Source organism: Calidris pugnax, unplaced genomic scaffold (genome assembly GCF_001431845.1).
Source record: "Calidris pugnax isolate Ruff unplaced genomic scaffold, ASM143184v1 scaffold44, whole genome shotgun sequence".
Taxonomy (NCBI): Eukaryota; Metazoa; Chordata; class Aves; order Charadriiformes; family Scolopacidae; genus Calidris; species Calidris pugnax.
The window spans coordinates 19882796-19908263 of NW_015094506.1; the positions used below are offsets into that span (position 1 = coordinate 19882796).

Sequence of the window (25468 nt, forward strand, 5' to 3'; positions counted from 1 at the left end):
CCACCGCATGACCCGTGGTCCCCGCTGCGGGACAGCTTCCCCCGCCCGACCTGCGGCCCGACACCTTCACCTTCCCCTCACGCCGCTGCGGGGGTACGGCAGGACCCGGGCGGTGGCTGGGCCCGGCCGCCTGCCCCGGGCGGGGAGACACCGTTTCCAATGCGACCCGGGGGGCCACAGCAGCCTCCCCTCGGCCTCCGGGAGGGAGGGCAGGGCTACGGGCCGGGGGGAGGCTGACACCGCCGGCCCCGGAGCCCGGGGTGGCCCTGGGGAGGAACAGGCCCAGCGGGGACATGGGGACAGTTTGCCAAAGGAAAGTCGGGGCCGGGTTTCTGCAGAGAAAAGCCGAGGTGAGGTTTTGATGTGAGGAATTCTTTGGTGCAGGGACTCACCTCTCTCCCTTCTACAGAGTCCTCCTTTGAAAAACACAGGCTGGTTCAGAGAAGGTGTATTAAGGGAGAGGAATTATATCTTATGAATGACTTAACTTACCTTATGTATTGAAGCGCAATTGGTGGCATGCAAAGAATACTTCCACTGAAAGAGAATACGAAACTGGAGAAAGCTTTTCAGTGGTGACAGATCTCTGCCAGGCTCCTAATGGGAGACTCTTCTCACCACAACGTCAATAAAGCAATTGATCACCTGTGAAGGTGAAACAACCCCATACAGGTCCTGGAGGTCTCCTATATTTATATGTGTGTGACAATTTCACTTGTCTCTGAAAGACTTATGTCTTGGGGTAAACTGTTTTGGTTTGGTGTTTGTTTTTTTTTTTTTTTAAATTGTCTTGCTACTTAATTTCAAACTACTGTTAGCTCTGAAATTTTAAGCGAGCAGAAGGCTGAGAAACCAACTTGACTGCAGAGTTAAGATACTGTCTCAGCCTCAAATCTACTTGTGCAATTGTTTTAGGATTTTTAATTTCTCTTACACTAACATTCTGAGGTCAAACACTCATTTTGTTACCATTGTCACTTGCTCTCCATATAATTTCCCTCCCCATTTCTACCATTACCCAAAATTTTTCTATGACGTGCTTTGAATAAATAGGTTACTTTACAGAGTGTAGGACTGAACAGCACATGTAGATTGAGAGCATTGTTTCAGTAAGTTTCCTTCAAATACCTACACAGTTTTCTCCGTTCGCCAACACACCAGCCAGGAGGAATGGTCATCACTTCCCCTTGCAAGTCGCCCATGATGTGTTCCCCTACAGCTTCCCCAAACAGGGACAACCTTGCTGAATGGGACAGCTGGCATCATGTGGCCTTAATTTGCTTCTCAGGATCACAGCTATCAAAGAAGAAAAAACCTCTCAGCAAGCTTTCTAGTTTATATTGAATGTGATGCTCATGGTATGAAACAATCCTGTTGGCCGATGTGGGTCGACTTGTCCAAAGTCTCATTTCTCATCCCCACACCCAGCTAACTCAAAAACACAGACCTTGAAACCTACCAACTGTAGCTGGTTTTAAAGTAACTATTTTCACAAATTCAGACACCAGAGCCTTCTAAAAGTGTAGTTTTCCCAGGCATTAGAAGAGAAATTAGTCCTGTGTGGCTCAAACCAGGACAGTGGTAGACCAGGAAGAAGTTCAGATTGACTGAAGCTGAGACACTGAGCAGGGAGCTCAGTGCACAAGGAAAGTAGCAGGACGTATCGCTCACAGTGCTGAGCTTCATGTCACAATCTAACTCAGCTGCAGGTTGCCTCCTTTCACCACCTCCGTGCCTTTAGCCTTGCTAGACTTACTATCGTAGAACAAGCATTTACAGATCTGCGTCATCACAGAATTCATTTTGCTCTTTAAAAGAGACCAACACAGAAGCACAACAGAAGATTTGAGACAGTTTCATAGCTCCCATGGAGTATCGTGAAATCTTACCATTTATCACAACTAACAAAAACCAGCAAAAGCTTCCAGTCTAAACTGGCTGTTGTCAGTCAGATGACCTTCTTAAAATGGATGGTCACACTCGATGATCAGGTCCAGGACAGGTTCACAGATGCCTCAGAACTGGCGGGAGGCCTGAGGCAAACCCTTTTAGCCTCACTTTTCCAGCGTTTCTCATGTGTGAAATGTAATAAGGATCCTTTCTTCTGCTTGACAGTAAGATGGTAATAATACTTGATTCTTCTACTTGCTTCTGTAATGTGAATCAAGATTTTCATTATGCTAACAAAGTTTTACTGCATTTTCCCAGTTAGAGGAAAGCATGTCTACGTGTAAAGTAAGACTTTATTTCAGTCTCGTATCCTGGGTTGTCAAGAGATATTCTCTGACAGGTTTATTCATTATTTTTAATAGTGGGAAAGCAAGTTGGAGTCTTTGGACTTTGATATTCCTACCTGAGATACCTAGACACCATTCCTGCAGCTGAACTATTTATGGGAGTGAGATCACTTAACATTCTCCAGATACTCCAATGACAAAAGCAAGCTCTACCAAGCAGGCTTTTCTCCTACCAGCATGACAGACCATGGTAGATTTTACCTACTGTTAGATGTTAGTTCTGCAGCTGGGACATCCCACAAATCAATGCCCTACTACCCGGTAGCCTTGCTGTCTGTCACAGCTGTCACAGCTCTGTGACAACCAGAGAATGGCAAAGGTTTTCTGTCTCCCACAACCTCTTCAGGGCGACTGATGAATCCGAAACAAACACGGCTACATTATGTCAGCAGCTACTTAAAACAGGCAGGGAAAACTAAAATTCAACTATTTTAATTGTGCTGCCCGTGAATGCTGCAGAGACACTGATTCTCCCTGGAGAGGAATTTCTTCTTTTGCAACTTGTATTTTGTAGGTAGACTTTCCTATAGCAATGCCAGAGTGAAGGGCCTACATTTATGGGCTGAAAATGTTTATTTCTTCGTTGTTTATTTCTTGTTTATTTCTTCTAGGTGTGGCCCAGATAACAGGACTGGTGTTTGGCTCTAAACAAAATCTGTAGTTTAGCAGTATTGCCAGAGTTCAACTAATTTTTCTATGGTTCACAGTGCTGTATACATAACACAAGTGAACACTTTAAAACTGCTGGCTAAAAAACCTGGAAGTTCATTGAAGCAGCTATTAAAAAAAATCGGTTCTAGAACATATTTAAGTGTACCACAGAACAATCTTATTTCATTTTGGGAGATGGGGTTAGTGTTGATCGTAAGAAATGAAGCTCTGTCTTACTTTTATTTCTAAAAAGCATCTTATTGCCAATAATCAGAACTCAGAAACTCCAAGATCCTTACACACACATATTTTTCTCTCCTCTTACGAGAGAACAGTCATCGTTGTCTGAACTCCTAAACTGTGCACTTTTTAAGCTTAAGAATGCAGAATTCTCAAGTGAAAAATTAACTCTAAATCTGAAGAAAGTCTGTGAGGTGTTTTCAATGTTTGAGTCATTTTTTGCTCTTAGAGATACTGGCTGTCCGTTACAGCATAGTTTTCCTTAAAATTATTTGTAACATTTACCATAGTTTGATGACATATACTAGCAACTTCAACACCTCTGATTTGATTTTAACAGGAGGATAAAATTTACAGTGCAGAGGTAGCTAGTGTACACCAAGAAATAATCTGAATTTACCTCTGGCTCTCCCAGATCACCGCCAAGTCTTTGTCTACAGGCTTGCTGCAGCAGGAAAGAGAACAACAAGTCAACTTGTTGCAGAATATGGAAAGAAACGATACTATGAAAAAGTATCCAAAAAAGCACAAAGAAAGGTGGACTTCACAAGGATCTAAAAATGAACACTATCCAACATAAAATTCAAGGCGACAAGGAGGAAAACAGATATGCTTCTTATTAATGCAAGACATTGACAGAAGCAGAAAATAGAAGTCTTGATGCCTAGTCAAATTATCATTTATTTGTTAAAACAAGGACTTTGTGAAATAATTGACAAGTGGACTAGCAAAAGGAGCTCCTTCAAGAAGGGAAGAAGGATGTACAATCAGTTCCCAGATTATCAAAGATACACACACCAAGTCCAAAGTCCATTTCTCTGAGTGAGATAGGTCAAAATCTGTGAAAAAAATCTGCTGAAAAATCTGTGATGAGAACACAGATCTAATTTTTAAGTCATGAAGATATGAGAAGCATAGGTTTTCAGAGCAGCCAGCAAAATCAGCCCAAGTTCTAATAGCACTAAGAGGATTTTAATCAAACAACAGCTGTTGGGAAAGGATATCTACCAAATGATAGACTGGCTAGGAAGAGTAAATTCAGTTATTACAGCATCAAGGGGAGGAAACCTAGTGCAGAAAGACAATTCTTTCCTTGCTTCAGGAAAAAAGTAGGGTTTCACCAAGAAACCCTTTCACTGTAGAGGAAACGTAGTCTTCTATTACGCTTTTACTAGCAGTATCATAAGTCATTAGTTTGTCGTTACCTTCAATTCAAAGAAGTAGCTTATAGGAGGTGAAAACTAGGACCAATACAAGTACATTAATGCATAGACAAAGGCTGTGGTACAAAATTCAAAGTAATTAGTATAGGACATCAAAAGCAATTTTTTCAGCAGCCAGAAGAATTGAAGTATCAGACCACTACTAAACATGAAAGGACAAACTGAAAAACTTAAAATTATCTAAGTATGTAATGCTGCTTTTTTTTTTTTTTTTTTACATCATTCTTTGCTGAAAGCATCACCTGTGACCAGGGATTGGTCATTATTAATAGCAAAGGCAGAGGGGTAAGCTCTTAGCTTTTAGGAAGATAAAGCAATGTTGGAGAATACTTGGGATAATTCTGATCATAGCAAGTGATTTGGCGCAGAAGCCACCCTTACAGAGTCAGCTCGTTACATGTTAGTCATTGATAACTATTTTAAGAACTAAGGGGATGGACAAGTGACAAGAAATTGGGAAAAGGCCAAAATTATGTCCATTTTCAAGAAGGTATTGGGGAGGAAGAAGGGCTGAAGAGTTATGGACCAGTCTAATTTCATTTGTTTCAGAAAACAGAAGTTATTTGTGAAGACCTAGAAGATAACAGATTATTAAACAGTCAAGATGGATTTGCTGAGAACAAATTGAGTCAAGCAAATCTCATTTCCTCTTATGTCAGTCCTGTGGACCAAGGCAAAACAATACACGTCATTCATCTTGATGACAGTGAAGCATTTGGTGTGGTCCCTCATAACATTCTCACAAGGCAGATAAGGGAAATCCAGATGAAACTAACAGATTGGACAAATGGGTGGGTTTGCTGTTAAATGGAAGGGTGCAGAGAACAGGAGAACCACAGGTACCTACCCTCACTCCTGCACTATTTAATAATAGCTTCAATGACCATGTAGAGACCACTTGTAAATTTCCAGGCTGTACCCACCTCAGAGGTGCTGTAACAGTTATAAAATCTAAACAGATCTCAACAGGGAGGAAGGACTACTCATCGATGACCAGCTGCACAATTACAAGAGAAGGCAGAGCTGATAGGAAGGGAGCCAGAAGCTACAGAAGTCACCAGCTGCATGTGATCATTCAGTGTGCCCTGGAAGTCTACAAACACCTGAAAAGCACTTGTGCAATTGACTGCAGGATCTACAAAGGTGTCCTCCAAATGGATCAGACAAACATCTGGCAGGAGACGGACATGCCTTCCAACAGGAGATAGTTTAGCTGGTCTATTATTCACAAGCTTTCAAAAGTGCCTTCCAGTATTGCAAATCTATGATTTTAACAAACTTGCTGTATGCACATACTCAGGATGAAAAAATGTGTGGTATGATTGATCTGGCCAAAAGAACTGGTTAAATTGGAAATTTATCAGCTCCTTTATGTAGTTCACCATACACTGCACTAATTAATCATAGCAGCATAAAGGATGTAGCAACACAGGATGGAGAACAAGGAAGTGGGACTGCCCCTTTTGGTAGCAGTAGTTGTACTGTTTTGCTGCTTGAGAAATTATCAAGTCCCTGAACCCAAAACCTCCTCTTTTTCAGTTAAAAAACATTACCCCTCATATCCCATCACTCCGCTCCCTGATAAAGAGTCCCTCCCCATCTCTCCTGTAGGCCCCCTTCAGGTACTGGAAGGCTGCTGTAAGGTCTCCCCGGAGCCTTCTCTTCTCCAGGCTGAACAACCCCAGCTCCCTCAGCCTGTCTTCACGGGGGAGGCCCTCCACTGGACCCGCTCCAACAGGTCCATGTCTTTCTTGTGCTACCACTGTGCTCAGCAATAAAAGCTCAGGGCAAGGAGGAGGAAGCAAGTCTTGGTGTTTATGTTTCCAAGGAACCTGTGCTGAGTCCTTGCTTTCCAGGAAGTGCCTGAACATCTCCCTGCTGAAGGGCAGCAGAGAATGAAATCCTCCTGTGCAGGAGCAGCATTTGCTTTCCTTGTTGAACTGTCATCTTCTCAATCCAGGAGCCTTCTTGCCTTCCTTTTATTTTCTGCTCATCCCATGGGAGAGGGGAGCAGGCGAGGGGCTGGGTGGGTGCTTGGCTGCTGGCCAGGGTCAACCACAGCACACAGAGGAAACAAGTGGCCACCATTTACTGGGCAAAAAATTAAGCTCTACACAATGGGCTCCTGCATTTAGTTGCTGAGTAACAAGATACATATGTAGAAACAGTCCAAGAACTAATGTTAAGGCAGGGAACACATAGCCTGTATAATCAAAATGTGTACTATAATCGAATTCTTTCAAAACATAACCCATCTAGAAGACTTCATTTATTTGAATTACATGGACAGTTTGAAATATATATTTGATTCAATTGTGAAATTCATTTTGGATGAGGCAAAAAAAGTGACATCGTGCAATATATTTTTTGTTTGCAATTCATCAGAAAATTCAATTTGTGCCAAAGATAGTGATTTAACATGAAAAAATAGCACACAGTTCTCTAAAAAACATTTAAGATTAAAATCCCCACTTGAATGAAAAATGAAATTCAAGCTGAATTTATACGAGGCCCGGCACTGCAGTAACATCACTTAATTGAATAGCAGACATTTTCAAGTCCCACTAAACACAAAGCTCAATTCATCATGTGTACACCATTAAAAAAAAAAAGTATTTGAAAGCATCTTTAAATCAAATATAATAGCAGACATATATGAAATCTGTCTGTTAAATGGATATTATGTGTATGTGTCTCTTATTACCTTATCAATGCATATATGCAGTCATGTCAACTGTTGAGCCAGATATAGGTACATCATTGCACATAAAAAACGAAGGGTTAAGATTTCCTGCTTTAATCCCAGCCACCAGAGCAGCTCATGGAATATCTGCCCTAAGAACAAGCACAGACCTCGCTGCCATGATTCCTTTCACAGAGATGGAGACGGCACCAGCCACTGACTAGAAATGTTCCCAGAAATGGTCAACAGATTTGAAAAATACATTCCAAGCTATTTAGCCAGCCACAAATGAATTCAGGTTACCAGCCACTTCCCTACAGCCCACGGACCAAACTTCAGTTTTATGCTGCATCTGTACAAGAACATTGACTAAAACTGAGTCTGAAGAATAGTTAACACATTTCCTAAACAAATGATTACTCCCGCACACAACCTACTTAATTACCATTTTCCCCATCATATTTATAATGTGAATCAATTCTCAGATGCGCTTTTAAAATGTCACTAGCACCTTCAGCATTGTTGTTTCTGTTGTCTTACAAGGAACAGTTTGAGGAGAATATAGATTTTTGCCTACAGAAATTCAATCCCAATTCAAACTCAAGCCTTGGTAAGGCTTCATTTGCATCTCACCAGGACACGTAAGTTGTGCCAGTGGTACCAAAACTTGTTTGTGGTCCAAATTCTGAATGCCAGATCTTTTACAATAAAACAGTTTTTCAAGTTAGGCAAGTCTTGTAACAGGAAATTCTTTAGAAAAAGTGAGGAAAAAGTCCCTCACTTATTTTGAGCTAAAATATTATCACAAAAAGTGAAAGCTAGAATACTTTTCATGGATTTCTGAAAAGTTTCAGCAATAGAGCTTTGATTCAGTGCTCAAGAATATATTTGAAAGTAGTGAGGAATCTGCTTCCTCACTGCTTTGGCTGACTGGGGCCAAAGGATTTTAGAGTAATACATGAGGAAAAACGAGAGAGAATAACTGAAGAGACACCACCAGCATCTTAAATTTGTCCACTAGAAACATGCAAAGGCTTTAAGAAAAACCTTGTTGGCAACAAAATGGGTTTGTTGAACATTGACACCTTAATTTTAATCAAACTACAGATCAAAACATTGCTAATACAGTCAACATCACAGTACTTCCACATTTGGTTCCTAAAGCAATCAGGACCTGGTGTAATGATGTATGTAGCCTTTATCTTCTTTAGGAAGATGCCCCACAATGAATACAAAACCTCCACACCTGACAGAGGTTTGAAGGCCACTGGGAGCAAACCCAACCATTACAGACGAATAGGACAGGCACACGTTTGCCAAACATATTCAATTCAGCTGAAGCTTTAAGTCATTACTATGGGCAATTAAGTATAGCATCATCCTCTTATAGATTTTTTTTTTTTAACCTCCCAGTATCAAAACCCTCCTAAAGATATTCATGTTGGTCCAAACTTCCAAGAAGCTTCAGCCACTTCTTTTTGTAAGCTATCCTCTTGCCCTCAAACATAAGAAAAAGCCCTCAAGAATGTACTTTGGAAACAAGTAAGTTGCCCAAACAGGCAGAAGAAAAATATCTCTTAAGGACAGACCTACATAAATGTAATTTTTACCTTGGAACAGATAATACTAGAATACTGCTATGATTGACAAGTATGATATTTTAAATACTAACTCCCAAGAGATAATTATCTTTAAGTCAAGCATTAAAAAAACAAAACCAACAAAATTGGTTTCCAGGAACTAAACAAGTATTGCCTCTTTCATATTCCAAGTTAATTTATACATGTTAATTCTAAGCAACCCAAATTATTTATGTACAAAAGAAATTTAGACAGCCAGAACCTCCAGCCCATGGTATGTTTTGAGCCATCGCAATTTCGATTAAGGCCTCTCACAGAGTCTGAGCCGAGACTACAAAAGCCACCCCTAACACTCAGGAATAGTTTGGTGGAAGATGAGATTCCCTTTAATTGCAGCTCCCTGCAAGGCTGCCTGTCAGCAGGAGGGTGGCAAGGCTTGACCTTACTGCTGGGAAGCAGAGGAAGCTGACCTACTCCAAGTCTTCCACCGCAGCTGCTCACTGGATAATTCAGGAGCAACCTTCTCATCCTCCACACCCCAGTGCTTAATACAAAGGGAAAATTCTACCCAAAAAGGAAAGGCAAACTTTCAGGGCTGGTAGTAGTTCTTAGCAGCCATAGCTGTAATTCTAAGTAGTGACAGAATTCCACTTAAATATGCTTTCCTAAATATTTGAATATTCATATTCAGTCAATTTTCTTCAAGATCTTAATTTGTTGCATACATATTTTTTTTGTGGCTGCATATCCTGAATAACCGAGAACCACACACAGTTAATTGACAGACCTGCCCACTGCATTTCTGTTTTAGACACTTCCTTCCCCCCACTTCCATAGTTCCATTTTAACATCATTTTTGACAAAAAAACATTTTGCACGTACACTTCAAAGTGAACTAGGTGCTCCAAAAATACTGGAAGTGAACTTGCTTAGTATATTGAACCGAAGTGTTGATTATATAAGTTCTAATGCCTTTCTGTATTCTATGCCACGCTAAAGGAACTGCCAAGAAGCACAATGTTCAACAATGAACAAAGGGAGATGCTTCAGGGTAATTTCCTGGAGAGGAAATGAAAGGCCACAGATATGCTGAGCTGTGAACCCCTGACTGTCACCGCGTAAGGCTCTTCTTATTAACTGATGAGCGATAGCACACTGATGATATTAAAAACAAAATCTACACCGATTCAACGCTCTGGTGTTTGTTCACAACTGGTGAGAGAAGTTTAATCGGGTCTCAAAATATTGTAACAACTTGATTTATCTATTAAAGCCTTTCTGTATTACTTGTATTTGCTTCAGATGGCACAAATGACATTTGTAAAAGTAAACGGCTCCAGAAGAAAAGAAAGCTCTGCCATATCCCACACATCAACCACCTAGAGATGAAAGGCACGTTCCTCTCTATAATAAACATATTCCCACTGCTCTTCATTACTCACAAAATATATAATATTGATGAACTAACCATTGTTAGCTATCCCCTCTCTCTCATGTTCTTATATCAACAACCAGACAACTTTTTTTCTCTAAATATGATTTAATTAAAAACACTAAATCAGCTTTGATTTTTATTTTATATATGTACAATAGTTACCAAATAATGAATACACTGAATCAGTTATGTTAAATTTCACATAACGTCAAAGGACATCAGCATGGCATGGAATAAACTCACACTGCCTTTTGCATATACAATATAAAACGCATTAACGTTAATTCTGATTACTATTTTGGTTTGTGGGGTTTCTTTTTCTGCTTACTAATTATCCAAATAATCTTGCCATAAAAACAGTGTAAGTAGTTAATTGATCAGTTAATATATTAGCAAAGATAAACATTAGTAAAGTTTGCAAGAAATCAATTGCAAAATTACCTCAAGTGAAGGACTGAATGTATTCACATGAAATTGTGACCTTCAGTTAGAAAAGTTTTGAAAAAGAGCCCAAGTTGGAGCTGTGCATTAATTTGGTCAAACTGATTCATATGAATGAACAGTCAAGTTTATTAAGATACTGAAAATATGACTATCCTTTTTAGTATTCACAAACATTTGTGTATATAGTGTGTGTATGTGTGTAAATATATATATATATATGCATATATAAAGTGAAGATATGTTAATGTAAAAATATACTGTTCATCCACTCCCAGTTACACAAAATTCTGTATTTGGACATTAAACTGTGTAAGTATAAATGTCCATTTCAAATCTACATTCAACCAGCAACAAATACTTAGAAGTATTTTTGTAAACATTTGAGATAGGGCAAACCCATTCATTTACAAAATAATCCTCCTTTAACACATCAGCATCTCTTCAGCCTGAAAATTTTGTACAGCGGCTTCAGCTGGCCTCTTATGAATCTGCTCAAATCAAAGAGCTCACACTGTCTTAGATCATTACGTGTGAAAACTCAACAAATGCAGAATTTTCCAATTAATTCTTAATCGCCATCCATTTCCAGTTCACCAGCAAAAAGAAAATGCACTTGGCTACAAAAATATTAAGGAATGTTATTGAAAAGAAAAGGCTATTTTGGTAGAAGAAACTACAAAAATAGTTAAGTTGAGTCATGTTGTAAAGCTTTAATGCAAGAGCATTACAGTACAGATTTTCTTTCCAACCTTAAAGCTTAATCAACACCAAATTTAAATATCCATCTCTCAAGTGCTTGAAAAAAACGTGCTCAGTAAAAGTCTTTCTTCAATATAACCAACTGTAATTACGCAGGTGTCAGGCTCTGCGTGTCAGGCATCTGTTGAGTGCTGTCTCTTGTTCCATTGGCAGCAATTACAGGTGGTGAGATGCTCTGATATAATGACGTTGGACAACTCAAAACACCTCCGCTTTCATCCTCGCCGGTATCCGAATCTGGTGTTACAGAACTGCTTTCTATCCCCAGGATCTCACTAACTGCTTGTGGCAATTCCTAGAACGGAGGGGGGGAGGAAGAGGATGGAAAATAATAATAAAAAATATTAAAAGTCACTGTAATTAAATGAAAAAAGTTAACAACAAGATCCCCCCTGGTCTGTCCCCCACCCCAATAAATAATCATTCCTGTGAATTTAGCTCTCAGCATTAGTCCCATTAAAGTTACCATTTTCTTTACCTACTTTTTGAAAAGGCAGCAAAGAGGACAGGCTCGGGAATCAATTCCTGATTAACAATATAATCTTTATTACAAAAATAAAAGTCTAAACTATTATAATTACACTTCATGTTATTGAAATTAGTTTTATTGAGTGAACCATTAGTTTCTGTCTAAGAAGTCTGGTGTGCTTACAGTGCAATGCACCTTTCATCTCATTTTCTAAAGCACACCAAACATCAAATTACTTGTACTGAGGTTATCTAAGAGTCAAGAAATCACCATCAAAATGCACAAACCAGCTTTACCCCTGTGAACGATACTACTCTATAATCACTGTTGCTTACAGACTTCTAGAATATAGGTGCTGTATAGATACAGCACATCCTTTATCATACATGAGCATTTACTTATTTCACATCATACATGTACACTTACACCCAACTACATACTTTTACTCTCTATAAATGCTCACAGTAAATATATGCAAAATATCTTTACCTTGCAATTCATCATCTGCATAGAAATTGCTTCTGCTTTGCAGAGTATATATTCCACATCAATTTTCATAGACAGTTCATTGATATGCTAAAAAAAAATATTCACAAACAACAGTAAGTGTGATAAGTGGAATATATGTTTTATTGTAAAATACACTAATGCTGTACCACACTGCTAATAAGTATCACCTTATAAGCTTGCCTCTTAAGCTATGACATGTTAAACATACTCTATTTGCTGTGACAAATGGGTACTGAAAGATGTAGTACACACCAGCTGGCTTCCACCAGCGTCCAAGATCTGCAAGAGGAATATTGTACTTCTAAATGTGACAAACTATCTAGCCCTCCTGGGTACCCGCCCAGCTCACATTTTCAAAGAGATAACAAATATGATTATAGAAGAAAAAACAAGATTTAAGGTTGAACATACAAAGCAGTAGTATTAGGACTAGACCATTTTCCATCTGTTAATGATCTTATCACTGAACACAGACGTCAGATAGACCATTTTGGAAGCCCGGAGGATAGACATTCAGCTCACGTTTAACCCTTCAGAAAGTAGTACACACCTTTTCCTCCCCCCAACATGAAATACAAACATAGTACATTAAGTCCAAAAAGTTAATTAATATTCAAATAATGCATAAGAATTCAGTACCTTTAATATTTCATTAAAGCCATAGTGCTTGTCCATTATTTGCTGTTTTTCAGATTCTAAGATGGCACAGCAAAGGAGAAGATGAAAGTTCTGGCAAGGCAATTCCGTCCACATGACCTGTTAAAATACAGAAACCACTTCTGAAATGCTTATGCTTTTCCTCTGGAAAAAACAGCAGTTCTTGGAAAAGTAGTAAGCCCTCAAGCCAAGTGGCTTAATTACAATTAAACTATTTTGAAGACAACTAAGTATTTGTCCAGTGAATTGAGATTTTTCATTTGGCCAATTAGTGACAACTGCAAGTCTGAGTCACCAAAGGTTTGTCTGGTTCTTTAAGACTCCTGTGTCTACTAGATTGTCCACCATAATGCCATTAAGCTGCCTGAGCTTGTGGTCCTGGGAATGTGTGTGCTCTGCCTCAGCTTATGTGAAGTTCTCCTACTCAACTACTAACTACACAAAAGTAATTAAAGCTAACAAATTATTTATGTATCTTAGTGTGTCTGGATTAAGTGCGAACAGGTAGAAGCGTGTCATGTAATCCCTCCAAAAGGTTCTTATGGTTATAATTAAGGTGCTAAAGTTGTTCCCAATTCCCCACTACAAGAGCCCAAATACATGTACACACAGACGTTGGGTGTGGGTGGGTGTTACTTTCTGACTGGAGTTACATTGGCTTTTGATCCCACAGAGGCCACAAATAATCACCCCTGAGGTCATTTGGACTGAAATGTGCAATCTCAGTATTAATATCTTATTTTGGAATGTTCACAAGAATCAGATCTTACCAAAAAAAGTATTTGAGAATGTGTGTGGTGGGCAGAAAGCTGGAAAACAGTTTTGACAACAAAAAAATGAAGGAACCAGAAAATTGTTTGCATAAATTACTCTGACATACAGAAAAAGGGATTTAAATCAATGGACTTTTTTAAAAGGCCAGGTAAAAAAAAAAAAGGCAGGTTCTTGAAGAGTCTTACTTCACTAGTAATTTTTTTTCTTCATTATTTATAGAACAGAGCCTGAAAGCTCAACAAGAGCTTACTTATACTAGAACTTTCATCACTAGTACATGTAGCCCACAAATGGAATTGCATAAATCTGAAAGACTTCCAAACCAAGTTCACCCAAATTAAAGTGCAAATAGTCTTGAATGTTTCAATTAAGATTCAATTCTCTTGGTCTAGACTTAAATTTCTTATCTTTTTCAGGTATCCAATATTTTGTTAAAGTACTCCCTCACTCCAGGAAAAGGGCTGGAATGTAAATAGGCTGATAAACAATAACAATCATTAAAAAATGCCTACAGTTTACCAAATACAGTCTGTCTACACACTACTGCTTGGGTTTGTTTTGGTTTTGTTTTTTTTTTTTTTTTTTAAACTTCTTAAGAAGGAAATTGACATCTGCACATGGGTTTCATTCAATGTCAAGTTTGCACATAAAGAGAGCAAACTACTGCCTACACATTTCCATTAAGTCAAATTCTCACGGTACAGATACCATGAATCATCTACAACAATCACTAATGAAGCAAATCAGACAACAAGCTGCCTCATGGCATTAAACCTAAACCAGAACACAGGTGATGGAAACATGACAATGCAGGATATGGGGGAAACCAAACCAAAATCCAGATCTGTGTAACAGTTACTGTTTTATAGACATTAACAGAATATTTAACTTTCATATCTATAAGTTAATGCTATCCTACTGGAATATCTCCTTTAAGAAGTATTTGCTTCAAGCTGTAACTTCAGTAGAAGCTGGATCCAGCTTCAAGAATGAAAAAAACCCCCAAAATACTAACAAGGATGTTTACAGACATTCTCTCCTCTGTGAGGAAAATCAGCTGCTGTTACCAGCTGCTAACACCAGTTGCAAAAAATCCCATACTTCTTGCTACCATTTTTGAGAAACCTTTCCAAGTCGGAGCAGATCATGTGTATGTAAATGCATAACAGCGTCATCACAAGGTACTTGGAAAAGGATAATAGAAAAGCAGCATTTAAATTAAGAATATAAAAATATACCACTTAAGCATGACAACTCTTTTCCTCCTATTTCTTTCTGATAAAACTATGCAAGAAAGGACTTGTTTGTTGTAGGGCTACCTCAGCATGCGTGAATATTTGTAACAAATACTAACATGTAAAGTAATTTATCACTAGGTCATCCTGGTTTTATACAACATGAGCTGCACTAGCATGACATTAAAGATAAGTAAGCCAGCTGTGTAATTGTTAAAAGAATTTTTTCTTTCGGGGATTCTTCTTTTTCTACACAATTTTCCTGCACCATCTTGAGAAAGAAGCAGTTCACTGTACAAAGGAGAGACTAAGAGCTGGCTGGAACTACCAACTAATATTGTCTGTCCCTCCAGTGTGAAAGAGGGACTGAGCTGCTCTCAATTTTGGGACATCTAAGCAGTGGCTCGGTGTCCTGTCTTATCTGGGCTGAGTTTGAAAGACATTGCTAAAGTGTGCTGCAAATAATCTCCCCCGCAGCCAGAGCAGTTTAACCTGCATGGGTGTTTTTTGAAAAAGGCATTGCATACAGCATTGCAAATAAATGCAATCACACAGTGTGTCTCAACTTATCCACACAGGGTGTAATGCTACCTCGTTAGTGCTTGCACTGCACCATGATGATATAACCACCCACATTTTCTACCACAATCCGATTATTATGCCTCTGGCTCAGTAAGTGACTGGCCTTGATTTTAGCTTCTACTCCAGCTGTTGGAGACTGAGATCTCCCATCTCTAAGGTGAATGTCTAATAACCACTGTAATAAAAAATCTTCTTCCCACTGGAAGTCACAAAGCCAGCGGGAACAGGGGAAAAAATATCCGATGCTACCTCAGCGGTTGAAGCAAATCACAGGACAGAAACAGAGGTCCAAGGGAACACTCCAAAATTCAGAGATCAGACAGAAGAACTTGGGACTGGAATTTCAGATGGTACCTCCCCGTCTTCCCATTCTACCCTCTGCGAATGAATGTCAGAAGGAGCAGCACCTTCAAACGGGTTCCCTCAATTCGTGCACTACTACAAAATCACAGACTGAAATACCCTAAAAGCAGTTCATTTCTCCCGGCTGATTACAAAGGGGAAAATAGGCTCCTGCGTCTATACCTTGCCTTTGTAAATCTCACATATACACACCACTGGTACCAATGAAGCTGCATAACTATAAACAGGGGAAAAACTGTTGTAAGCTGGACTTCAACTGTGACAAAGGTAACACCAGCTTTCACATAAAAGCATTAACATAATGCATTAGTTACTTTGTTTTAAAAAGGAAAACAAGTATCCCCTTTCCCATTCTGTATCTCCCAGCAAAGAAACTGAATACTTGTAGTAAACATACATTATGATTTACTAGAAGAAACCTAGAAGACTATTATTACAATTCCAATATCCTCCTCGGACAGAAAAAAAATACTTAAGAGTTAGAAATATAGTGTGTTTCTTTTCTGTATGCACATGTATACACACATTAAAGCAGAGGTGATAAAAACATGCTAGCCTGGGACTATAAACCATAAATAAAAATACTGTTGTCATCAATTTAAAAATAAAAATTAGTCCTTAAAAAAAATACTGAGAAGACAACATAACACTGAGGGGAGAAAAGCACGAGTGATTTTTTTTTTTCTCCAAAAATCGTTACCATTTTATCCCTTGGAATAAGAGAATTATTCTTGTTTTGTACATTTTAGTTCTCTTATTTATGAATGTTATCAATAAACTTTTCAGTCTTCTTCAGTTAAAATACCACCTGAATACTCTATGATACTAAATTATACCAACCGATCATAAAAAGCTAAAAGAGATTTACTTGAGATGGTTTTAAATACTGGTCCTTCTCTTTATGTGTCTCCTTTTTCATTAGTGGAAAAAGTGAATAAATCCATCAACATTATTTTTCATTATACGAGAAACAACATTATTTTTCATTATAGTACAAATTTTATACATCTTAGTCCTGTTCTTTTCATTACCCTTCTGTTCCCCAACAACTCAATGTGATGTTATGTCCCAGTAAATACTCCTTCCACTCAACATTTATTCTCGTTTGGGAGTTTTCAGTGGATACTGTGCTCTCATTAAATGCATCTTAGACAATAAACCTGCACTGTTGACACACTTCTCAATTTTCTGGGAACAAAGAATTAATGGATGTTCAACAAAAGTATTAGTTCATCTTAATTACCCCATCTGACAGCAAGATCATCTGAATCAAAAAAGATCTCATTAACCTGGAATTATTAAAACTTTGACATTCTGACATTTTACATTGTGTTATTGGGCATCATGAGGCCTTATCATCAAGATTAACTGGGTCTTCTGATATCATCCTCTTCATGATTTTGGGTAACACAAGAACCACCCTGCCACTGCTTCATGCCACTTAATCTAGAAAGTACTACCACTATCAAGGAACTGACCAGAGACACAAACAACTGCTATTTCTTCTAGCATAAACAGTTTTCCATTAAAAGTTAACTGGTACTCTCCACTTACTACTTTCACTTAAGTCTCATCTGAAGGATCGTGTCCAAACTTTTTTGAAAAAGCCAATTTATCCCCACCAGCTCTTACAAGTATTTTTTTCTGTTAACTTCCCAGTTTGATTTTTTTGGTTAAAAGACTTAACATATGCTAATATGTCCTCAGTTTACTGCAATGAATCAGGTTGTTGGGGTTTTTTTTAAATCTATTAGAGTATTAATCACTTTGAAGAATGACCCAAGCTTTTCATTCTAAAGTCCAAAGACTGCTGGAGTTTGTGTGATGAAATCTTCTTACCTCCCAGAGTCGAAGAATATCTTGAAAACTAAATTCCCTTTTAAATCGGATAAGAAGCCACCGGAAGCAAAAATAAAGGTAGCCTGAGTCTTGAGATTCTAGAAATAAGAGCATTTCATAAACACCAAATTTGGTTATGATAACAGGCGAAAATAAAAAAAACAACCTCAACAAACCAACACACTTTACAGGTACACAGTCACACCACCAATTTTTAAGACGGAAGCACCTTTTCAGAATCAAAAATACTTGCCAGAGGATGGCAAGTTTTTAAAATCAGTAACAAGATGATCCTGTTTTTCAATAGGCACAGAGCAATTACTGAAATCTTTCAGGCGTTATTAATTTACACATTCTGTATTCATAAAATATTACTATTGGAATTATGTTTAAAGACTGGTGAGGATATCAATGCACACAGAATGCAGTAAGTTGTTTTAATAATTGTGCATGAATAATACACCTACCTAAATAACTGCAAAATCCACTGTCTAGTAAACGGAGCAAAGTACTCAGCTGAATTAGTTGTGTCTTCATACCCTGCATCTGTTCTTCAAAATTCTGATGCTGGATGGAATAAAATATTAGCACTGTCATTTTTATTAACTCAATGATAATTTTGATATTTACAGCTATTTTTAATTTAAAAAAAAATGTTTTGTTATTGTAACAGTGGTTCTCATCCTTTAGGTATTTAACATATGGATATTCAACTGTACTTCCGTCTAATGAAATGTCTGCCTTTATTGAAAGGTTTAACAAAACAGTGAACTGTTTCTTCTTTCTTTCTTTGATAACACCTGTATGTAATAAGCGGTATTTTAAGTCAGCCTATGCTTTGTACCTCCAAGCAGCACCACTGCACTCAAACCAAGAAGACAACTTCTTTTAAATTCTCATACCAGTCACACATTGTTTCGCCACATGCACAATTCATAAAAGCTTCAGTTTGTGGAAAGGCTAAATTACATTTAACAAATACCAAAAGGCAAGTATGAGAGGGAACTGTCAATTCTGAACAAAAGAGTCCTGATTAATACAAATTTGGCTGTGATGGCTCTGAGTTACTTTAGAATTTCCAAGGAGCCGAATTTGTCTTTACTGAACAGCAATAGTATCACAAACCCAACATAATCTGTGTCAATCAGAGAAAACATTGACTTCAAACATAAGATGATTGCTTTAAAAGAATTAAAAAAAAATAATGAAATTTATAAAACAAGATTAACCCCAAATGTTATCCATAGGTTAACTGTTTACGTGGGCTAAAAAAAAGCCTTATTTTACCATTTGATCCATGTATGATACAAAGCACCAAAAGGCATCTACTTCATTCTCCATAACATACAAGACAGGTGAAAGTAGGTCACTCATCCCCTGGACATAACCTTGATGGAGAAAAAGGAAAACACAAAGCAAACAGGAATTTACTTAAAACTCAGCAGTTACACAATTTTTCAAGTGTTAAATGACTGAGTGCAAACAAATGTTTGCTTTCCCAGTTTGTATAGATACTATAATTTTCCAACTCAACCACTAGTAAAAACAGTTTTATACTAATAACCACTAACATCCAGCAGATCTAACAAGATTTAGCAGCATTTCTTGCCAAAATGAAGAGAACATAAACCTAACACATTGTTTTTGTAGTTGTTAAAATACATACAGATTGAGCTGACTCCAGAATAATTTTTAGTATAAAAAGTTCCCATTTAGAGCTCAGAAGCATATATTGATATTTTTGAGAAGATTAAATAAATACCTTGCACCATCACAAACACAGACTCATATTTACTCTCCCCTCTCCATCTATAATTGGTTGTTTTCTTTCATATATTTAAAATCTTTTTATGTCTTCCCACTTTTTTTTTTTCCCTCCAACTGAAGATGTTTTTTTCAAACACATTTGGAGAAGATATGTTGAGTTTCAATCACAGGAAAACATATGGTGCAATAGCTTTTATGAAGATGATTTCACACTTAGCATTTCTAGCATTGAATATGCTTTAAAGGTTCCTGTATTTAGAGAAGTAGGAACTGTTCTGCTTGGTTGGTTATTTTAAATGCACCAAAGCCTAAGATCATCTATGTAACCAAGCAGCCAACAACAACAAAAGACTACTATCTATCCAACTAAGGGGATTATTAGCGAAGTATTGCTTGTGAGATTCAAGGAAGTACCTTTATGTTTCTGTTCCAGAAACGGTGAATCAAGTTCATAGGCCCTAAAAAGCACTTGTATGCCTTATAATAAAAGCTTACATGTAAGTGAAGAATAAAATTCCCATTTTTAAAAAATATAATTTTTTACATATAGCTAGAAAATTTTAATTGTATACAAAACATTTTCAGAATTGTATAGCTTTTTAAAGCTTCTTCCAGCTTCCTTGTTTGCAATTAACAGCCCAACTAAGAAGAGTAGAGGACTAGGATTTTTAGAGATAATTTTTCCCCTTCTTCCTGTCTTAACACTGATGCTCAAGTTAGCTTATCTACTGGCCTATTGCTGCTGACCTCCTTAAGTAAGGGAGAACATGATTTATGTCTATGTCAGTCATCAGTGGTTGGTTCAACATGACATTTCTCAGACTCAAGCTTGGCTGATTCAATTTCTTAACAATGGAATTAATTATAACTGAGGAATTGAAAAGAGGATTCAAATCAATGACTGAAAATATGGAGCAAGCGTGAGAAGGAAAATAAAACAAGGAACAGAAAACAGGTAAATAATTAAAAGGTAAAAAGAAAAAAAATATTTGTTCCCTATACATTTAAAAATAAATGCAGAGAACATTCTGTTTGAGACAGTTTCGATGTCTCCTAAAGATTACAACCAGTTTCATTAATACAGACTTGAGAATCTATTCCAAAAACTGTTGTATTAACAGGTGTTCTGTCCCCTCTTCTCTCTGGCAGTCTGTGGCATTATTTGGATCTCTCTACAGCTGCTGTTGGAGGATTAAAAGCAGCATTGTACCAATGCTTGAGTAGCTTAGAAGCCTTGGAGAGATACAATGTCAAATGTACTATATTCCTATTATTCTTGCTTGTTTATAAAACAGAAGACTGCATATATTTAAGACATCTAAGCAATATTTTCAATAGAGCAGGTGGTGAATGTGCTTTAATTTCACTTATCACTGTGTGTTAATGCAGGTTGAAGTGTGGAAAAAGATGCGCAACAGAGCTATCTGCTTAAACGCTCTCGATCAGCTTTAATTTTCCTCTTGTTTTTGAAGCCAAAGATCAAGTCTCTCTACAGACTTGACAGAAAGGGCAAAAGCTCTGCAGCAAGTTTACTAGCAGCTTAAGATTTGTTCTTACTATTTAGCTTCAAAACCTGGCACAAAGTGGGCTTTAGGAATCCCAACACTTTCCTGAGACAGAATACCCCCCCAAACAAAACTCCCAAGGACACAACAGCCACATTACACACCAGGGAGGAGGGAAGAACCAGCTAAAAGTATCTTTTGGCTCCCTCCCTTCCTTCCAAGACAATTAAGAGAAGCCAAGACTTAGACATCTTGAATACACTGTGATTAAAACTAGATGTTATACGCTGTTCCTTCTGCAACAGATGCATACACTAAAGTGTAATTTTTGACAGACTGTTAAGTGTACTCCTCAAGAACAAGCTTTAAAAGTATTCCTAAGAAAAATCTGTGTTTACAAACAGCTGGTTCAGCATGCTGAGCTTTAATTACAGAAGTGGCAGCTGGTTTATCATTTTTATTGATACGTCAGTCTTAAAAATGTATACAGCACTCAAGCTACAAAGGCCTAAACATATTTAAAACTCTGAAAACTTGATTTAATTCTTAAAAAAAAAAAACCAACAGTAGGGCTACGGTGAAGACAAACTGCCACTTAATTCCCAATCCCACCTCAGCTGATGAATTCAGATGCCTGTGATAAGCATCAGATAGAAGACAGGAAGAAGCAGGATGAGAAACTGAACAAAGTTATCTACATTATTAAGATATAAATCTTCACATTTACAAAAAGCATTGTAATCAATCCAAGTTGAATTGTATTAAGGGGCCTTAACATAAGCAAAGCTGTGTATCAGAAACTAAAAAGGCGTTTACATTCAGAGGAACACAACTTACCCAAGTCAAAGTCATACATGCAATAGGTCATCAAAATATCATGAAGTAAAATCAGTCCTGGATTATCTTCACCTTCATAGAATTTATTTGTTCGATCTGTCCTGTTTACGTCTTTTTCTAAGAAAACAGTTCAGATTTAAAAACATTTTCAAAACAAACGTTTGCATTCTATAAAGCCAGCATCAAATGAATTCAGAATACTTTTAAGCTGCTGATTTTTTCCTCAAACACTGTTGCAAAGCTTTGAAGTGTTTAAGACAACTGCATAACTAAATGTCATTTCAAAATAAAGAATATTTTAAAAGAAAGAAAATCCTTCCTGCCTGGAATAAAAGGATTTGCTTATAAACAGATTTTAAAGGTTTTTGCCTTTTCTTTTGTTAATACTTTTTATGGGAAAATTCTTGATTATAATTCATTGAAAATGTTCTACGCTTACAGGGATTAAGAACAATTTTATGTGAGTTTGCTATGCAATGCCATTTATGAATACTTATGTGATACCACATAAGCTATAGTAGGAAAGTCACCACACAATCAGCACAAAGACACTGTGATAGGTGACAACAGCATGTTTATAAGTTCTGTTTAACAGCTTCCTATAACTCAGTGAACTGAAAATGCCTGCTTAATCAGGCAGTTTTCATGCCTCAAAAATAGCAAGCATATAGAATATGCTTTAAAAATGTGAAATTCAAGATTGATGTACCAAATAAGCAAAATTTTGGGTGCACTTTAATAAAATAGTATTTTGTAGTTTTGCATTTATTTTAGAACCTAAGCCTAGTATTGTCATTTACATTTCAAACACTTAAAAAGGAACAAAACTGCTTCAAGAGAAACAAAACTTCGGCCTTTTTTGAACTCTAAATATATTTTTTCCTGTTAACACACACACGCTCTAAAAATTTAATTTACTAATCTACTAAGATTAGACTCTTTCAACTCTTTCAGCTTGCCTCTTGAGTAACCGGACGAAATAGGGTAAAATTTCTGTTATTCTGAGATATGGTCTAAGTCTATCTCCTGAATCTCTATTTAGTAATCCTAAACACTGGTGTCCAAATCTCATTATCAAAGAGAACTGAGGACACAAACTGCTAATACACAGCAGAACTTGAGGAAATTTTTAAAAATAGGTATAAAACCCCACAAGTCAGAATGCACATAAACAAATCCCTGTAAGAAATTTTAAGATGTAAACGGACACGTTTTCACGTTCTTATTGTATTATTTTACAATTATTATTTTCTTATTGTCATTATTTTAATGGCATTCCCAGTATAACTACATCATGAAATAACACAAAATAGAGTCTTTTGTAAAGGAAGATAAAAAATCCACCCATTCTGTAACACTGACGTGTAAACCTCTGAATTGCTCTGGTTAAGAAAGTTTTGGTGTTAAGTATATAACAGAGTTTAGACATCTCTGAAAACAGCAGTGTTAGTTTTTAGTGCCTCTTCATACAGGTTACTGAAAGGGTTACGTTTTTTCAACTTCATATTGAATTGTACAAGTGTATGAACTTTTGCAGTTAGGTATGTTTCTAAACCTAAATTTACCTATAAGACTCCGGTAATCTCTTAATCTTGAATTTCGTTTTTCCTGTTCCTCACTGACAGATTTCCACTGCAGTTTCATCCTGAAATATTCGTCCCTGGAGAAAGATAATTTTGAAACCAAGACTATGTTACTACATTTCGTTCTTCATAGAAGCATTCATTCATTCAATTTTTTCTTTGGCATAAATAGGATAACTAAACCCTTTTTATATAATATTTTTACTTTAGTGTAACAATCCATTTAAACAAAATCTCACACACTTCTTTGCATTCAATAACCTTTGCAAGCTTGAAAGACAGCTGCTAAAAAAGCCTTCTACATCATTACATGCCGTAATAAAAAATGAGGCTTTTTAGTTTATATTGTAACAAAACCCCTGCCGTACTCACGTTTTCCTTTTTTGCAGATTTGCTCTCTCTTCTTTAGTGCTATTCCAAGGAAAATACCCCAAAAGAAATTTCCATGCCTCTTTTCTTAAAGTATGGCAGAGACCCTAGGGAAAAATAGATATGAGACATTAACAAAAAGACTATTTAAATTTTGTGAGGAAACCTTCCTATAATGATACATCACTTCTTAAAGTAACAACTTAAAAGAGAATTTTTATAAGTAAGCTGCTTTTTACATTGTAGCCAATCTTTTCTGCTAACTAGGTATCACACTTGGAGAAAACAGGAGGAAGAGAATATGATTAGGCAAAAAACTGTAGAAGCACTGGATTCATCCTTAGAAGACAAAAAAGAAACTCAACAAAAGATTTTTCTTTTCTTCACTGCTGGAAATAAAAACCTTATGGGCATCAGAGACTTTAAGAAGCAGAAAAAGTACCTTAAATTTTAAATATTTAAACAGCATGCTGCCTAACTGCCAAACTTTTAGTCTCACCACAAACTGATTTGGAGGACTAGACTTCCATTTATTTTTTTTTTTTAAACAAATACTTTCATCTTACAATACGCAGCCAACACGCAGATGAATCTTCCAAGCAGTCAAAAATACTAGTGTTCGCTCAAGGTCACTATTTGTAAGAAATCTTTCCAAGTAACATTCATGATTTGTAGATGACAAAAATGTATTAGCTGAGTAATATCCCATTCTCATCAAAAGAATCTCATTCAACTGCTGAAGTATAGTCATGAGAATGAGGCATAGGTCTTGTTGACTTCAGAAAACTAAGTTACCCCTTTGAATATCAATCGCTTTATGTAGTCCACATCTAAAATTCTTCCTTCAGAATCCATATTCTTAGCCCACTCTTCAGCCGACACAGGCTCTCTTCTACTAACTTCAGGCTGTTTTCCGAGATCAATCTGAAACACAGGCAAATACGTTATATGAATCCCATTGAAGTGCTTCAGTAGTTTTAAACAACTGCACAAATAGTACTAAGCTTGCCACTTGGTTATATTCAGTGCAACTCTACTGCCACACGTGCATACCTCAGCTAGCATTCCTCTAAGGATCTGAGGCTGTGTCCACATTAGCAAGTAGCACGGACCAAGGCAAGCAGATCTTCAGCACAAGACATTGTGCTGAGGACCTGGGTACACATGTTAGTATTTCAGATTTTGGAGGAGGATGGATGTATGTTTTAAACAACCTTCTACCCCCCCCAAACACCTCTGAACTAGCTTCCCATGGACTAAAGGTCTCTATGCAACTAGAAATGTATTAGGTATGTGCAACACAGCAAACAAGACAATAAGGAGCTTCACTTCAAAAGCACATTCATAATACACACTAGTGCATCTTAAAAGAGAACTGAAAAACTACTTGGGTTCAGGGATCATACGCCCACACAGACTGCACAGTGTGACTTACAGATCAATTTTAAGTACACTGTCTGTCATGGCTTGGGCCGGACTGACCACTGAAGCAAACGACGTATGCTCTCCCCTACCTTTCTCTCCAAGGAGAGGAGGTAAGAGTGAAAGAGACTAAGGAGTTCAGAAAAAACTGCCTTAAAAAAAACCCCAAAACAAGACTACACATGCTTTCAGAACTCCTAACACCCAACAAAGTTTCAGTTTGTGGCTAGTCTCAGTTCCCACA

At 37.3% G+C, this 25468-nt stretch overlaps 1 protein-coding gene across 1 annotated transcript in view; it reads right to left on the minus strand.

The window, feature by feature from the left end:
• Positions 1-6665: 6665 nt before the first annotated feature.
• Positions 6666-25468, minus strand: part of TBC1D15 (TBC1 domain family member 15) — a 37521-nt gene continuing 18718 nt past the window's right edge. Inside the window, exons 8-17 of the mRNA XM_014963320.1 lie at positions 24598-24726; positions 23806-23909; positions 23416-23510; positions 21851-21967; positions 19029-19129; positions 18209-18308; positions 17742-17839; positions 12931-13047; positions 12271-12357; positions 6666-11607 (exon numbers count right to left, since the gene is read on the minus strand). Of these exons, the coding sequence (XP_014818806.1) occupies positions 11401-11607; positions 12271-12357; positions 12931-13047; positions 17742-17839; positions 18209-18308; positions 19029-19129; positions 21851-21967; positions 23416-23510; positions 23806-23909; positions 24598-24726 (1155 nt within the window). The 3' untranslated portion in view covers positions 6666-11400. The remainder of the gene's footprint in view (positions 11608-12270; positions 12358-12930; positions 13048-17741; positions 17840-18208; positions 18309-19028; positions 19130-21850; positions 21968-23415; positions 23511-23805; positions 23910-24597; positions 24727-25468) is intronic.